General features: G+C 34.5%; 5 protein-coding genes across 8 annotated transcripts; 2 read left to right on the top strand and 3 right to left on the bottom strand.

Annotated features, from left to right (window-relative positions):
* Positions 1-933: 933 nt before the first annotated feature.
* On the bottom strand, positions 934-3,632 carry EndoA (SH3 domain containing GRB2 like, endophilin-A). 3 transcript variants are annotated; one of them, XM_040721077.2, is made up of 2 exons: positions 3,385-3,632; positions 934-2,969 (listed from the first exon to the last, which is right to left on the bottom strand). In XM_040721077.2, the coding sequence occupies exon 2, from the start codon at positions 2,942-2,944 to the stop codon at positions 1,727-1,729; it is 1,218 nt and encodes a 405-aa protein (XP_040577011.1). In that variant the 5' UTR covers positions 2,945-2,969; positions 3,385-3,632; the 3' UTR covers positions 934-1,726. The 3 variants fall into 3 exon arrangements, with proteins under 3 accessions (XP_040577011.1, XP_040577012.1, XP_040577013.1); XM_040721078.2 differs by having other exon boundaries at positions 3,055-3,617; XM_040721079.2 differs by having other exon boundaries at positions 3,270-3,611.
* Positions 3,633-3,806: 174 nt separating this feature from the next.
* LOC121125831 (uncharacterized) lies at positions 3,807-6,176 on the bottom strand. Its single transcript, XM_040721073.2, has 2 exons — positions 5,908-6,176; positions 3,807-5,814 (listed from the first exon to the last, which is right to left on the bottom strand). The coding sequence occupies exon 2, from the start codon at positions 5,710-5,712 to the stop codon at positions 3,940-3,942; it is 1,773 nt and encodes a 590-aa protein (XP_040577007.1). The 5' UTR covers positions 5,713-5,814; positions 5,908-6,176; the 3' UTR covers positions 3,807-3,939.
* A 105-nt stretch (positions 6,177-6,281) lies between these two features.
* Positions 6,282-8,589, top strand: LOC121125833 (phosphatidylinositol-3-phosphatase SAC1-A). Its single transcript, XM_040721074.2, has one exon. It carries the CDS (start codon positions 6,543-6,545, stop codon positions 8,301-8,303), a length of 1,761 nt encoding a protein of 586 aa, XP_040577008.1. The 5' UTR covers positions 6,282-6,542; the 3' UTR covers positions 8,304-8,589.
* On the bottom strand, positions 8,538-13,950 carry LOC121125827 (uncharacterized). Of its 2 annotated transcripts, none has more exons than XM_040721067.2 (3): positions 13,693-13,950; positions 13,462-13,637; positions 8,538-13,393 (listed from the first exon to the last, which is right to left on the bottom strand). In XM_040721067.2, the coding sequence occupies exons 1-3, from the start codon at positions 13,814-13,816 to the stop codon at positions 10,136-10,138; spliced, it is 3,558 nt and encodes a 1,185-aa protein (XP_040577001.1). In that variant the 5' UTR covers positions 13,817-13,950; the 3' UTR covers positions 8,538-10,135. The 2 variants fall into 2 exon arrangements, with proteins under 2 accessions (XP_040577001.1, XP_040577002.1); XM_040721068.2 differs by having other exon boundaries at positions 13,462-13,622.
* Positions 13,951-16,825: 2,875 nt separating this feature from the next.
* On the top strand, positions 16,826-17,761 carry LOC121126308 (E3 ubiquitin-protein ligase RNF216). The gene has a single exon (XM_040721643.1). It carries the CDS (start codon positions 16,826-16,828, stop codon positions 17,759-17,761), a length of 936 nt encoding a protein of 311 aa, XP_040577577.1.
* The last annotated feature ends 62 nt before the right edge of the window (positions 17,762-17,823 follow it).

Genomic DNA, 17,823 nt, shown 5'->3' with positions numbered 1-17,823 from the left:
TCATACAAAGTTTAAGCAAAGATAGATAGGATGAATTTTAATCCCGTCGTCTAGAAAATAGTGTACTTGTTTGATTTTTTTGAAAAAATCAATGAACGTTGATCTAGAAAAAAAAAGAAGGAAGATATTTGGTCTCTCATAATATATGAGACCGAATAAAATCGGTTTATTAAGTGAGACCAAAAATAAAAAATCGGTACACAAAGTGACACCGAAAAAAATTGATCTGAGATTTGGACCGAAAAATCTGTCTATAAAAACTCACTTAAGACCGAACTTAAAAGCTAGACAGAGTCTCAACACTAAAAAAACATATTTATAGTGTCATTTTTGGCTATTTAAATACAAATTACTAAAATATAATTATTTTGGGAACATTAATCGTTCAAATGTCATCAGTTATATATCACATTAAAACATAAAAACCATGTAATTGTCATAGATTAAAAGTAAATGATAGTATCAATCTATAGTTGATAATTAGAATGGCCCATGCTGTCATAAAATAAGGGATTTTACGACCAAGAAGTTGAAACTCGTACAATTTTCAATTTGTACAGAACATAATAAAATAAATTGGGATCTTCTCCTTCTCTTGATGTTTGAACAAGATATTTTGAATGTTGATGTAGCACTCATATAAAAAGGACGGACAAATAATTAACAAATTGAATATCTTTAGTTGTATCTATTTTTTAATATTATGTATTGAGATGAAAAATAACCCTTCAATACATTTGTATATTTTTGACTAAGAAACACAATTAATTAAATAATATGTATTATATTCTTTAAAATATAACTAAGAAAGAACATTGTTGTATTCAACTTGGAGAAAAAATATTTTTGTTTTTTTGAAAATCCTTTCGCAGAAACAACAACATTAATAACAAGTGGTGCAAAACCCAAGAAAATAAGTTTTTCGCATAAAAGTATAAGCAATAAATATTTATTAGGATAATAGAACCAATTGCATGATAGACATAAAAATAACCACGTATAGATAGGAAGAAAAAAATAGAAGCTTATGTAAGGGGGTGGGGGGAAATGGAAAGTTATTATATATTTTTATGAATGAAACAAAATTAAGGATTTTTTGACAAATAAAAAAAAAAAAAAAAAAAAAATGAAAGAAGGATTCGATGCACATCAGTTTTTGAAGTTATATAACTGAGAGCGTTGAAGTGAATAACAAAAACTGAAATATGTACTATAAATCTTATACAGTTATGTATTGTAAATGACTCAAGTCCCTCCAAAAATCTCGGTGAGTGCTAAAAATTCATTTATATATTTTTTAGAATAATAAGTTATAAATATATATATATGAGTAAAGACATCACGAGGATCTATTTGATGATTTTAATTGCTTTCCTTATAAATCAAATAATTCATTCTTCAGAACATATTTTAAATGATCCATTTTCGTAGTCATAATATTATTATTATATATAATGAAGAGATAAAGAGATAAATATGATGAATCTTAAGCCAGAAAGAAAAATTGAATGAAAAATATTATATAGTTAATACTTTTGAAAACCTTCAGTAATTAATATATGTATATATATATATTAATTATCCCTTTCCTTATGTGATTAAAAGTATATATTTTTAGAAAAATAATCGTAATAATTAAAGAAATGAAGAAGCAAGAGCCTATACTTCAACGTAAATGCCAAGGAAAAAGGAGCTGCTATTGCTGCTAGACGTTTCAGAACTTCTTTTAGGGTAATGGAACAAGGATACTAACATAAGAAACAGGAAAGTATCCCGATTTTCCATGACAGGCTCCATCATACCAATTATCATCTATTCTGGACTTGAGCTGTATGATGTCACCAGCTTGGAATGAGAGTTCCCCAGGATTTTCAGCATCAAATGAATATATGGCTTGACAAGAGGGAAGGGATGATCGCGTAGGTGATGAAAGCGGTGAACTGTTATTACCCCAAGCGGATGTATCCCCAAAAGCAGGGCTTCCTGCATTCGAATGCCGTGCTGACGAGTTATGAGTTGGAGTTCCGGCTGGACTAGCAGCAGGGGAAATCAAATTTCCTGGTAAATTGCTATTTGAAGAGGCTGGCTTTAAGGCTCCTCCTGGCTCACGACCACCAAGATTATAATCACTGATTCGATCAATTCCAAGATCCTCTAACGTTTTGGGCTTAAATTCTGATTTGGGTTGAATGGAAGCTTCATTTGTTTTTTCATAAAGAGTTTCCGATAGGTTCTGAAGGATTTCCGTACAATTTTTATGATAATCATGAAGGGCCTCAGCTAATTGAGTGAGTTGAGAAATATGTTCAATTCCAGAGCCATCCAAGAGATTATGCATTCCTAACTGAGCCAAATGTAGAGACTCTGCAAATTTCTCTTCCGCTTGCTTTAATTCCTCATCTGGCACTTGCTTGCGTTTCTTACAATCAAAATCCAGTTTCCTTCCGTGGAGTTTCTTACGATGATGAAAGACTTCTTTCAGATCCTTGGTTTGCGTATGATGAAGAGGTTCAAGGAAGTTTTGTTTCACATTATCATCAAGAGCATATTTGAGATCTGCCATTTGTTTCATGGATTCTCCACACTCGATAAGAGCAGAAGCAAAAGGAGATGCATTATCAAAGTCTTGGAGTCTTCTTCCATAAGTGCACATGGCATCGCCCAAAGTGCCTTCTGGCTGTGGATAAGTGGAGGCTTTAGCCTGTCCACTTAACTTACTTATTCCTTTGACGGCAGCCATTTTAGCACGCACAGTGGGATTGGGTTGGAGATACTCTTTGGTCTTTAAACTGATGTCTTCTGTCAACTCATTGAAGAGATCTGTGCGTTTTTCCATTTCAGTGAAATCTGTGTCCAACTTGGTTCCTTCCACGCCCGTGATGCGTTCGGACATGTACTGGTTGGCTTTGTTGAATTGCTTCTTGAGACCCGGGAGGAACGCCATGGCGATGCGACTGACTCAGTGTGTCCTAGGGGAGAAGAAGAGACTGGATTTAAGAGTTGCGCTCTGCGGTAGTCTGTGGGGGAATGGGACGTTGGGACGATGGGACGCACTTTGCTGGAATCCAAAGGAGAGGGGAGCGAGCCAAGAATGAGTGACTCAATCAATGGATGTCTTCTTCAAAGGGAGCAAAGGACTGCCTTCAATCTCATTTAACAAGTGAGACTTTAATCACATGCTCGCCTCAGAGGAGCACTCTCCATCCACCGATCGATACATTCCTCGCACCACGCACCACGCAAAGGAAAGGAAGGGCAACTCTACTCACTAAATCGCAATACCAAGAAGGAAAGCTCAAATGACGTCAATAGTACAAACTAAAAGCCCTCAACCATCCGAACCAACAACCACCACCACCACCACCACTATAGTCTATAACTCACTCTTCCTCTTCTTTTCTTTCTCAAGACGTCCTCGGAGGGCACTCAACAACTCACACACTACTCCAGTCAGGTACGGAAGTCGATCAACAAGCACTGACCTGACTAGTCTCTTATCTCCTCCTCCTCCTCAAAACACCAATCAAGGCAGCAGGTCATGCTCGGTCCTAGGATCTTAATTCCTCACTTATGTGATTTAGAGCTTTTGACATTCCCTGCACACGCATGACGTCAATGGTATGCTCATAATCTCAGTTCCGGCTTCCCTTACCAGTGCCACCATGGCCGGATGATAAAAAACCCAGAATAGCTAACTCTCTACAAGACATAGCTGCCTACAGCTTCCAAGCTACTCCCCCTTAATTCATTATCATTCATCTCACTCCGATATAAGGAAGGAATGCAGAAAATTAAAACTGATCACATATAAATTATAATATATAATTTAAAACAGATTCTTTACTGAATGGACAAGCAAAAAAAAATCAATACAAAATAATGAGAAGTTTCTAAAAATTTGTACTTAATTTTCCTCGTTACAAAGAACATGGAAATGTTTTAATTCTCCAATTTAGGTTTAAAATGTCTTCTCCAGGGTTGATCCAATGGACTGGGTTGAGATTGTCTATGATTCTGAACATAAGGCGACGAGGTTCCTTTGATTTCAGTATTTGAAGGATTCGTTAGGCATCCTTCAGGAAGTAATATTGCACCACAACTCAGGCAATTGACAGAATTTAGATCGGGTCCTCTCAGTGAAGTTAACAAATAAAAACATTTTCTAACTTTATCTACGGAGCGAATAATCCCAAAACCTAGACTTTTCACGATAGTTGTTTTGGGAATCATGCGAAATAACTCTTTCGATGCATGGGGAGTGGAAACATCCAAATCTGGAATACAGCCTAAAGACACAAGGCTAACATTCATAATATCCACTGCGTGTTTTGACTCAGAGGAAGGAACATGAAGGAGTTGAACGCATACCTCACTCCAAGGTACTTTGACGGGAGTTAACTCATGAAGACTGTGGATTTTACGATCAAAAAAGTCCTTTTGCGAAAAGAGAGAGGCTCCGAAATAGCTAAGTAGAACAATGGCTCTAAGCTTTTTTGGTTCAGGGATACCCCAATTGTCCTGGGAATGCATCTCCTTGACATTTGGAGATTCAGGTACTGCTTTAAATGTGAGAACATTGTATTTTAAGGGTACGCCCGGTTTTGTAACCCAACAATTTTGGCGTATAGAAGAGATATTCGAAGGACTAAAATCCAGTTCGAAGTTTTTCTTAGGGAATCTGGATTGGATGTTCACAATGGTTGTCGGCTCAAAGAGCCGAATAATATCCACCATAAAAACAATGCCGAGACCTTTATTGAAGCCCATCGTGTTGATTATCCAGGGATAGGAACCTCCTTCTTTATCTGCTTTGAGTTCATCTAGGAGTTGAATGGCACAATTCAAAAACCTTGCACCACAATTACACATGTTGACATCTCCAATGTAATAGGATATCTTTGCTTGGTTATAAATATGCGTAAAATTAGGACCAATAACTGGGGATTTGATTAAATGAACAGATATGAATCCTGGAGGAGTAAACTCGGCCTGCCCCGGGTCCAGATCAATGAAGTAAACGGGTGATTTGTCAAGAAGACTATTGAGCTGGTACTTGGTAAAGGATGATTTTCCAACTCCTTTACCACCAACAACGAGTAGCTTTGGTGTTTGTATACCATTTTCTCTGGAAATCGAAATACTTCTTAAGGCGATGTCCCATTCTGGGAGAGTCTCAAATAGTCGTGTGGAATTTGGATTGATGTTTCGAATACTTAGAGCGGACTCAAAAGGAGTTGAAGCCTGTGAGCCCTTATTTTTCTCGAATAAGGGAAGTTTTTGGTTGGCAAATTTCATGTGAGTGGAAAGAAAAAGATTCCATGGAGCATCCGGGAGGCATTGAAGAAAGGCCAAGTGAGATGAGGTACTGAGGAACTCTAGAATGTCAGAGTTATCCCCTAAATCAAATTTCTTAATGATCCTTTTCTCTTCTTTCGAAATAGAATCCGTAGAACTGAATGAGTCGTGCTCTTCATTCAGAGACTCGAGGCTCAGATAACTATAGCCTGCTGGACAATATATATTCACATGTGGATTGTCGGGTCCCAATTTGGCTCCACAGACAGTCCAAGTTCCCTTAATAGACTTGAAGATCAATTTCCCTCTAAAATAGAACTTATGTCCTTGAGAAAGACTCATGAGAACTCCATCTTTGGACACAACGAAATACTTAATTCCACTTATAGAGCGTTCTTTTGCGTCCTCACTGCTCATATTGGCAGGGTTTTGCAGATTCAAATAGATTATTAAGCTTATTAGTAATTAGTTATTACTATTTACTTGCGTACGACGCAATAAAATGATAACAAAATAATCCTGGAAATAAAAGATAAAGAAAGCGTGAGAGTTTAATTCACGCACATGATACAAATCTAATGTTTATGTTTTATTTTATTAAATACCTCATACCTGGAATCAACATTAAGACCCTAGCGCCTTTTCTTTGAAACACAACAATACAATCCATATATTATTAGCCGTGTGCCAGAGTGCATGAGGGATTTATTGATATGGTATTTACTAGCCAATAAATCATTTTTGAGGACCTCCTCTCACGTGCACATTCAAAACAAATGCATAAAATCAAGGCAGTCAAAAACTCAAAATATGCATATTCACTTAATCAAAAATTTACTAGTCTCATTAGTCATTGCATTTTCAATAACAATTCCAACTTTAAAATATATAGCTTGTGATTCTTTTCCAGTTTATAGCTAGTTTTTAAGTCGTTAATAATGAATGAGTAAGGAGGTTGAATAAGAAGAAATGACGTCATATTGTTCTGCTACTCACTTACGTGAGTGCAGTAAGATAAGCTGTCATAATACTATAATCATTAATCAGTTATACTTCTTATAACTACGAGGAAATCTATAGACTTCCTTGACTTATATTACATTATAAAAACTAATATTATGCATTGAATTGTTCTTGCACACTCCTGAGAATCGTTGTACATCCAATTGATCGACCTTGGGAATTGCCATTTTGATTGTATTTTGCTCTTGCCATATCCCCCCAAGAGTTACTCACGAGTCTTAAAAATGCCTTTTCCACGCTATAGGATCTTTTCCACCTCCCAACATATTGTCATCACATGTAACCTCGGAGAGGACATTCTTCTGGTTGATGTTGAGACTGGAGACTGCCACATCACTTACTCTCAACCCAAATCCTCCACTTACCTCACTTCTGCCCATGTCATTGTGGGACTCTCACCAGATAAGGGTAGTCTCATCCTGGGAACTCATGGCTCTGTCATCTCTTCTTCCTCTCCTCTAATCGAAAAAGTGGATCAGTTCCTCATCCTGGATCTTAAGTCATCGGGGAAAGAGGATTTAAGACGTCGTCTACTGACATCTGTTCTCAAAACGCCTCACTTTTACTATTCCTTCGAAGTGGATCTCACGCGTCCCCATCTCAAAAAAGTGGAATCCCCTCTTGATTTCTACTCATGCTCCGATAAGAGATATGTTTGGAATGATGTACATCTGGAAAGTATGGCTACCCAAAATAGCTCTGAGTCGCTACATTTATTTAGGGTTCCACTCATTCATGGTGCGGTCTTCACATTTAAAACGCCGATTTGCAATACAAATCTCAAATGGATTTTGATATCTCGGCGATCCAATGAGCGTGTTGGAACACGTTTCTTTACAAGAGGAATCGATAGATATGGTCATGTGGCGAATCATGTGGAAACAGAGCAAATCATTCGTATGGAGAATAGATTTGAATCTTCTTTTCTACAGACAAGAGGCTCCATTCCATTACTTTGGCATCAAACTCCAGATATTCGCTATATGCCTCAACCATGGCTTTGTGACGCTAAAGAAAATCCGTCTATTCTCGCCAAAATCCATTTCAATGAGCAAATGAAGCTCTATGGGGGAGCTCTCACATGTATTAATCTAATCAATCAAAATAAGGGCGAGGGTCGGATGGAAAAAGCCTTTGCTAAAGTGATAAAAGAAGTGGAATTTGACGACTCATCCCTCCACTACGTTGCATTTGATTTCCATTCAGAATGTAAAAAGTCCAAGGGAGGTTGGGCTCAACTCTATAAATTAATCCGTCTTCTCAAAGAGGATTTTGATAAATATGGATACTACATAAAGGTACATGAACAGGAAGAGGAGGACCAAAAAGGAGTTTTTCGAACAAACTGTATGGACTGCTTGGACCGCACCAATGTCGTTCAAAGTCTTTTAGCAACGGAGCATATCAATAGTGTTCTCAAAAGAACCAAAGTCTTTGACAAACATGATTCCATTTTAAATTATTCCACTTTCCAATCCCTCTATAAGAACGCTTGGGCAGATCACGCAAATCTAATTTCTATTCAATACTCTGGAACGGGAGCACTTAAAACGGATTTTACTCGTACTGGAGTGAGAACTAAATGGGGAATGTTGCAGGATGGGTGGAACTCTCTTAATAGATATGCGCTCAATAACTTTAGCGATGGATTTCGTACAGATGCTCTTAACTACTTTGTTGGTCATTTGCCTCTTCATTCCATTCAAATGAGTCATACTAAGCAAAAGTCAAGTAGTCACTCCCCAATTAAGATGCTGCCTTCCATCTTAAAGGGATTTCTGTCTCTATTTATTCTTTTACTTGTAGTTTTATCTCCGGAGGATAATAAGCCTATCATTGCTCTACTGTCTTTAATTTTAACACTTCTTGTATGGATTTTTAAGCTCAATGGCCCCACTTTTATTAATTATCCTACGGACTATGATTTAAGAGCCTCTCCACCATTGCAACCAAAGCGAAAGAAGGTTCTCGATTGGTTTAATTAGCATTTATGTTTACGAACTTCCTTCTTTTTTTTTATTAAAAAAAAAAATCTTTTTCTTTATTAGTTGTTAATTGTCTATTTAGATAATATATTATTTTATGTTATTGATCATGAATTATGAAAGAGAAAACTACTAATCTAGTGATAGTTGATACTTGATGTGGGATTCCTTCTCTCTCTCGAAAATCGGGACACTTTTAATATATATTTTTTTTTATATCGGTAACAATACACATTATGAATAGTCGTTTATTTAAGAAAATAAAGTGAACTATGAACGAAATAAATCAATATTTATGCCTGAAACGACATTGAATAAAAACTATAGAAAAGCAGATATGACGCGTCAACTTGAAATAACAATTCCCTTCAAGATGTTATACAAAGCTTGTAAGTCTGGAGTAAGGTCATCAATGACTGACAAGACACATACTAGCTTCATTATTACAGGATATAATTTGTTGCTCCATAACTTGGAAAATGGCTTATAGTGGCATGGACTCTCCTGAATGAATGTAATACACTTATTGATCATTTGAGAGTGCGACTGAATCATCTTCAAATCCAATTTCCTAAGGGTAACAGTATCATGATTTTCTAAATTAGATATTTCATCTCTTATAATAAGATAGTTGTCAACCCTGTCCAAAAATACATTCAAACCATCCTCACTCTCGAACAAGTATTGCTTCACATCAGAAGAGTTGAATAAATCAATCTCACATTGACTGATGCTAAAAAATTCCTTGAATGGAGAGTAACCGTGATACTCCTTTGATAAATTGAGCAATATGAATTGGAGGAAAATCCTTTTTGCTTTAAATAGAGAAGGAAGGAATGTCTGGTGAGTCAAAATGGATACAAATTGAATAGCTTGATTTCGAATCTCAACGCACTCATCTGAGAGCAAATCCCAGATAGAGTGAAATAGATTATTCTGAGAAATAAGATCGAGTTGAAGGATATAGGCAGCAAAATTACAGGCAATCTTTGCAGAATTCCATCGATAACTCTCCGAAATACGTCCTCTTGAATAAAAATAGACCTCTTGGCATATATCTGCCAAATATTTAAGTACTTTATGGTTTTGATTTGCATTTAAAAATTTTACGCAGAGCATACTTTGCATGATCAGTCCTTCATTTTTTACTTTTTCGGAATTGGACTCCTTAATATTGGAAGAATTTAAATCATGAAGAAGATCCGAGACAATTTTACTATCCATGACTGACAACACACGGAGTAGTGTGTCGTTGCTCTCAGAATACATGTTCAAAAAAAAGTTTGAATTTTGAATTAGTTTATGTATTTGAGTGAGCATGCATTTCTTTTCCTCATCTGAGAAACAGATGGTATCAAATTCTTGAAGTGATAGTGACTCTTGATTTATTTCCTTACTTCCTGCATAGGAAAAATAACCCGGATGATATCTCAAGAAATTTTCATCAGAAAACATCAACAGCCGATTTCGCGGATTAGAAAGGTAAGGAAATATTTTAATAAGGTCTCTCTGAAGGGAATCTTTTTCAAAGTACTCTAATCTTAAAGCCAGATTGCAAATTGTCCAAAGGTACGTTTCCTTCAATATCTCATCCTCCACATCCTTAATATGAGAAAGCAAGCTTTTAAGTACTTTGAATACATCTTTTAGAGGCAATAATGTTGAAAAAACACGACTAGACATTCTCCGTAATTCTTTAACGTCACTTTTAAAATATTCGATACATATTTTCTGTAGCGAGGAATCAGTGACAATTAATGTTCGATTTTTTTCAATAGCACCCATAAATTCCAAAATTGACTCCTCATATTTTTCACTGCTAAAGTCCAGTTCTAAGAACCCGTATTTTTCAAGCAATTGATATCGGACAGTTCAATAAGATAATGAGTAAAGGAATTATATATGATAAAAATCCTTGACACTTCTTCCCATGGAATGTCAAAATCCTTTACAATATATTTGGATAGTAGAGATCTAATTTCAAAACAGGGATATAGGTGAAAGGTTTGAATAAATACTTTTCCGATAAGAGATGATGGATGTAATTCCATGAGATATTCTAGGAGATAGGACATCGAATGTAGAAAATTGGCAGAGTTACTTTGAAGAGCTAAAATATAAAGTTCCAAAAAATCATTTTCCAAATCAGTGGAAAATCTTTTCATACAACGTGTAACAAGTTTTCTTATATTGATAACAGGAGAAAACAAATGTGGAATAAAGGCCTTTTTATATGGTTTAGAAAGGACATAAGGATCCTTTTCTCCATTATTCAACTTGGATAAGAGTGTTAACAAAGGCATCAGCACCTGATTGTCAAAGAGTGCCTCCCTTGAAAGTTGAGTTGGCTTTTGTAACTGAAGGAGTATATATTCGGAAAGATCCGGATATTGATCAAAAAAGTCCTTTGCAAATACCATATTATGCTCAGAATCGTCATCTCTCAACTTTTTTTGACCAATGAGCCGAGGTTGCAAAGCTCCAAAAAGTTGGAGTGAGGCATTTCGAATTCCCCAAGAATCTGAAGAAAAGTTATTGACACAACAAATAAATAGCTTTTCTAAAAATGGAGATATCCCACTACTAATGGACGAGTTATTCACGAGGGATTTAAGGATGTGTAAAGCATGAGAGGCTGAAGAATCCATTGATTCATAAGTTAATGTAGGTGATGATGCTATATCAAGAAGTTTTTTAATTGAAGTCTCAAGTAAATTGGAATCACGGCGTAATTTGGCTTCACTCGAAACAAGGCCTTGAAGTAGCATTGGTATTCCTGCACTTCTTCTCGTGGTTGAGCTTGATTGAAATACAATTTCTTTAAGCACCTTTTCCAAAATATTCATTGGTATTTCCTTCCAAGGAGACTTTTCACTAAGTAAACGAGTGGCTATGTCTTCTACAGCTAAATTTGTTCCTTCCATGATGCCTTTGTGTCTGCAACATCGAAGAATAGTCATTACAATCTTACAACAGCGGTCTACAAGATCCTGACTCAATGTAAATATTTCACTTTCTTCAGGATGAGTGACTAAATGGCAGGATTTCACAATAAACCCCGACAAAAGTGCGCATTCTTTAATATTTAGCCAAGCACAAGACAATAATAATTGGTGATCACCTGATATCTCAATTGGAATTTCATCTTCATCCTCTAAATAGGATTGTATTGAAACACCCATCTTTTCAAAAGACGGATTTTCTTCTTCATTGTCAGGATTCATTATTCGTAACATCGTTTGGACGGATCGCTCTAATGCTTCAACAAGACGCACCAAACATAGATTTGTAATTTTTTCTTGCTCATAAATGAATGAATATTTTCTCAAAGCAAGAAGAATCCCATGCATTGAGGACTCTTCTTTTACAACTTGCAGTACATTGTAATCTCCATTACACGAAAATTTATCCATCAGAGAATTATATTTAATCAAAAAAGCATCGAAAAATTTATTATTTGCCGTATCTCCTCTCCAAGCGTTCAAAATCTCATAGTAATCTGAAGCCGACTCACACTCTGATATTTTTGGAGAATTTGAAAGACGCTCAGCGTTTTTTAAAATTAAGCCCCTTTCCGTATTAGAAGGCTCTGGAAAACGAAACAAAATCTTTTTGGCTATTTTTCGAACGTCTTCCATATAATGTAAAAGTGACCTAAGTAAAATTTGACGGTTTTTTTCTTGATAATGAAAATTCAAAAACCCGTACTCTTTCTGGACGTAGATTAGCAAAGGCTCCGATGACTTCACACCACTGGTTTTAATAATATCTCCTTTAGATTCGTAGAAAACTTGAGACAAAACTTCTAACAAGCACAAGGAAGTAATTGTAATTTGATAGTTCCCGCTGGGATAAACATGCTTGACAAGATATTTTTCCAAATTATTAATTCCTTCCATAAAGTATTTAATAATTTCCTCAAGACTATTTTTCTTAAGACTGCTGATACAAAAGTCTCTTACTCGGAGCAACATCACTGTGAAATGACTCACTAATTTCTGTCTGAAAGAAGAAGAATCAATGTTGAGATTGTCTCGTATAATAGACAAGAAAAGCTCAAATTCTTTTTTACTCGGTGGTGAACCTTTTTTCAACTTTTGACATATGACGGAGAAGCATGAAATCCTAACATGTGAATCAAAGTGGTCTTTAACCTCATTAAGTCTATCAAATATATTTTCGTTAAGATCGGATAGAAAACCATTCATTCTCTGAGTTTTAAGGATGCAAAGTTGAACTGAAATTGAAGCTGGGGATGACTCTCCTTGACTCAGTCGAGAATAAAGAAAGTTTGCACATTCGAGAGGTAGAATTTTAACAATCGATGGGATCCAAAGGTTTTTAACATATTCAATGCTCACAGAGTCAGGATTTGGAAATATATTAATTAAGAGCGGTAAAAACTCATTGATCCAAGTTTCCGCTTTCATAGACTTTAGCAGCACAGAATAAAGATTAGATCCTAAGGAAGCCAAAAAATTGGAGGCAAGGCTCTCTATAAGACCAATGGATAATTCCTTAATAGACTCTGAACAATCATCTTCGATTGACCTAATTCTAGAGTGTATCACATAGAGTAGTCCGTATTTAATTTTACTTTTCCAACTTTTCTTGAATGTTAAATAGGTCCTTGATTCATTCAGCCTTCTTGAATATTCAGGATCCTTTTTTGAAAGAACGTTCCAAGCGTGTTCATAGGTCTTTAGAGTCTTTTCTTGAACTCCTCTCACATTGGAAAAAGAGCTCATACCTTCAATCATATGTAGTGTTTTGTCCGCAAATTCCAATGAATTAGAATGAACAAGAAATACACCAAGGGAGTCATAGTTGTGGAACAAAAAGGAACTTGATTTTAAAGCCATAATTATACGATCGAATATGAGGGTTTGCATTCCTAAATCATCATTATTCCACTGATTTCTATGTGATAAAGCAGAAATGAGAGCCGCTTCCGCAAGAGTTCCAGGTTCGGGAAACTCCTCTTGGGATGACGATGTACATTGGGATCGAATGGCTGCTGCAACAAGGGCCAATTCCAAGGATTTAAAAGAGCAAGCTTTCAGAAATATGTCCAAATTAATAGAAGTAATCTAAAATGTAAAAACATAAATCAGTAGAGTTAGAGAAGCTAATTGTAGTAATTATATAAGAGGGATACCCCAGTCTTAAGGGAGGCTGCCCAGAGCTCTTCATCTGATTCTTCATTACTCCATACATCATCACATAGATTATGAATCATTTTTTTGTCCAAATATTGAATCAACTCGGGAAGGAATTCATGAACTGCTCGTATCTTGTGCAGAAATAAAAGTAAATTATCTACATGGGAAAAAACTATATAATTAAATATAATTTTAATCCAGAAACTCTCGTCAAGTCCATGACTCACCATTGAAGGCATTTCCAAGCCAATTCTCCAAGTCCTGACTTGTAAGCTCACTACCTTTAGTTATATGCGATTGTCTGAACAATTTGGCATTGATTGACACATCTTTGTAGCGTGCTCTGATCATTGTTATTTGATCAATTAGTTAAAATGATCGGATGTGTTGAATTGATAAAGATAAATACCCTGTGCGGTGTAAAACTACTACAGCTGCTCAATATTTTCACTGACGTCATAAATTGCATCATAATTGAAGGAGATGCAATCTTGGAGGCTCTATGTTGATATTTTTACCAAATAAAATGCAAAAATTTCTGAAAAAATCTTAAAGAAACTTCATCAAATGGCTTTATGAATGGAAAAAAACTTAACATTTGCAATGAATACTACATGATGCAAATGATACACTCTGACATTTTAATTATATCAAAGTAATGACTAATAAAAAGGGCTCGATTTGTACAAGTATTATTATTTTTGGATCGATTAGAGACAAGAAAAGTAGGACAATTAGATAAACATATCGTTTATTCTTAACAATTGTGTACGCTATGGATATAAGATAGTATAACAATGTAGCTAATAACATATTTTTAATACATTTCAGCGTCAGATATTCATATATATAATACAACTAGGCATTGTAGGGATACATTTTTAATAGGTTTAAGTTCTTATATTTGTTGATCACATTTTGATATCAAATAGTTCAAATGATTTGAAATTTAACAATTGTTTGAATACAAAATTGTGCCTTTTTTTTAAATATTTACAAATGTGTGTCTTTTTTAAAATATTTACAAATTTGTTGAAAATATGTAGAAAATATATCGTTTTATCTTAAATAGAATTATCTCTTCTAAAAAGATTTTGAACATGTTATTTCTCAATTTTAGCATTTATAAAAAAAGTAAAACATTCTGTCAAAACTGTCAAAGATTTGTTTAAAAGCCCCTTATAAAATCATTGCTTGTATCGAATTTATTTCAATCACACTACGATTTAAAATTAAATCATATACTCTTTAGTTCAATTATTTTGAATACATATTAATAATACAATTGAACATCTTTAATTAACAACTTTTTCAACTAATTATATCCAAAAGATTAATTAGCCAAAGTAGTAACATTTGGCAGATGGAAAAATAATGATTACATAATAGGATCGGACTTTTGGTTGAATATCTAATAAGAAGTTTAATGCTATTCTAATTTGAAACCCTTTTCATTATCTCACGTGTGTTATATAAATGGAAAAAATTACCCTTATTTTAAAATCCTTCAATATCAATATTTAAAACATCTGCTAATATTTTATTCGGATCAAGTTTGGTTTTCGATTTATTTTGATATTTTAACTCTAATTGTAGCAATTGAAATTGTCAATCATATTGGAAATCTAATAAATCAATTACCGCATCCAATTATTTCAAAGATTTTACACGTTCTTAATTCTTTAACTTTTGCTTCAGACTATCTCTGCCTTAACTAAACTCATTTAACTTTCCCCATCAATTAACTCTATCAATCAGTTTTTATTATCTCCGTCATTGAGTTAGGTAAATCATACTTTAAATCAAAATAATTTTTTACTGATTACTTTAAGGATTTTATACTTGATATAATGTATTGGTAAAAATTGATACTTAGGACTCTTCTTGAATTTGTTAATGACTCGAAAGTAATTATACAAAAACTTCGTAAAAACATATTCTATTACAGAGCTCTTCTTAAGCCTGTTGTTCTCAGAAAAAAAAAAATATTGTACCAAAATAAACTATTTAAAAGGTTGTATTTATTAGGTTGTATTTAATATGGAATGCTTTACTAATTGATATATTCAATTTTAATAAATTCATCATTATGATGCTGGATATTTTAAAATGCGAGTTATGTCCAGGAACCCGCTTCTTGGATCACTTTTAAACTGCATTTTTTACTTTTTATGTATTACATTTACCTAGACAAGGTTTGCAATGACGTCACCAGAAATAGAAAGAGATAGAATTACAGAATAAATCTGCTGTGTTTGTCACGTCGTTATCTTTATTGGATCACGCAACCTTTGCTTCAAAAAGAAACAGAAAAAAGGCCCGAAATCATCAGGTAGTTAGCCAAATAAATAAATCATACCAACCGCTATTTATATCTTATATGTATACTTGCAAACTATCACTGTCATATTATTTCTTCACCATTTATAAAATAAATTACATATTATTAAAATCTACATAGTATTTTATTAGATACTGTTTTATTATATTACTTAGTAATATTTGGTTATAAGAGTAGTTATGATAAGTTATTATATTACTTATATGAAGAAATAGCTAAATTTCTTCATAGAAATAATAAAATAGCCAATAGATATATTATATAAACGACGAGGGATCAAGAAGAAATTGTATTCCTGTTCTTTTGTAAACGGAGCATAAGTATATATAACTTATTATTTTGTGTATTTATGAAAAAGAATAAATTATGAAATAGTCATGACGTATTCAGCTGTCGAAGTGGGAATCGACAGCTTACAACAAAATACATAGGGTATTTCTTTGTTAGAGAGGTATTGTTGTCTCGCAATTTTCTTGTTAGCTTCCGATAACTTGGCATCCAACTTCCTTTGACTATTTTTTTTCTTTTGAAGTTAGGGATACAACGGTAATTTTGATAAATTCGAACCGATAATTGGGACCAAATATGGAATATTTTCACTAGATTTTGGAAATATATATCATGAAATGAATAATATTATAGTTTAGGTTATCAATACTGTATAAATGTATTCATTTATGCATGACAGCTTCATAAATATGGGATATAGAGAAAAGAAGCTGTGCTTTGAAAATAGCGCCCAAAAGAACTCAAAGACGCTGAGATTAATGTAATATTTACTGAATACATAGTATACTACTCTCTCCATCATTTATATATTACATTCTGAAACGATAGATCAGCAAGAATTAAAAAGGAGGTGGATCAGATCAGGAATTTTATTACGCGTGTAGTTGTGATTATAATTCTTTTCATAAATGATTGAGCTGATATTGTTTCTATAAATTAATAAATATATCATTAATATTGGCGATCGCTTCACTCTCAAGGGCGTTAGGGACACAAAACTCTCCACTACAATGGCTGAGTCTGAAGCCTATTCTGCGTCATTATCCAATGGCCTCTACACACAAGAAAGTTTGGATGTATTAAAGGGGATGTTTCCGGAGAAGGATGAATTCGAGCTCACAAGCCTTCTTAAAAGTTATCCGGGAAAATATATGGAAGGCCTAATTGATAAGATTCTTCAAGGAGTACAGGTTAGATGTTTAATATGTTGGGAGGACTTATACATGGAGGACGTTATCTCGTGTGATGGTGATCATCCTGTTTGTAGGAGTTGCTTGACTGAAGGGATCAAGAACCAATTAGCCGACGGATTGGACAATTATATTTGCCTCAATTACGGATGCGAAATCCCTTATCAAATCTCAGACTTGGAGACAGTGATGGATCACAAGATGATTACTAAATATATTCAAACCCTATGTTCTAATGAAGTAAAATCCTGTGGTGAATTTGGTCTATACACATGCTCAGAATGTAATTATGCTGTGACGATTGACAAGGAGGGATTGGATGTCATTAAATGTCAATATCAATATTGTAAAGCTTTGACTTGTATTCATTGTCAACTCCCCGCTCATCCCAGGGGTCAAACCTGCCAAAAACTGAAAGTTGAAAAATTAAGACTCAAAGTCGAGGATTCTATGGCCAATGCGGTGATTCGCAAATGTCATGCTTGTGCAAAACCATATACGAAAACAGATGGATGTAACCGTATCCAATGCATATGCGGTGCTCAAATGTGTTATATCTGCAAAAAGAAAATCCAGCCTAATTATGATCATTTCTATGATTTTCCAGAAAAACCAGAAATCGGTAAATGCCCCCTTCAGACGAATTCCGAGGATCTTCATCATGTAGAACGTACATCTGCAGCAAGGAAAACAGAGGCTACTTTTGATCATCAATTAAGTTTACCAAGACCTAGTACCTCGTATGCATCATATTAGGTTGATGTATTACCCTATTTCTTTTCTCATCTATATTCCCTACTATTTCTATGTATATATTT

The sequence above is a fragment of the Lepeophtheirus salmonis genome, chromosome 11, assembly GCF_016086655.4.
Source record: "Lepeophtheirus salmonis chromosome 11, UVic_Lsal_1.4, whole genome shotgun sequence".
Classification (NCBI taxonomy): Eukaryota; Metazoa; Arthropoda; class Copepoda; order Siphonostomatoida; family Caligidae; genus Lepeophtheirus; species Lepeophtheirus salmonis.
Note: the sequence above shows the minus strand (reverse complement) of the source record. Positions and strands in the feature narration are given on the sequence as shown.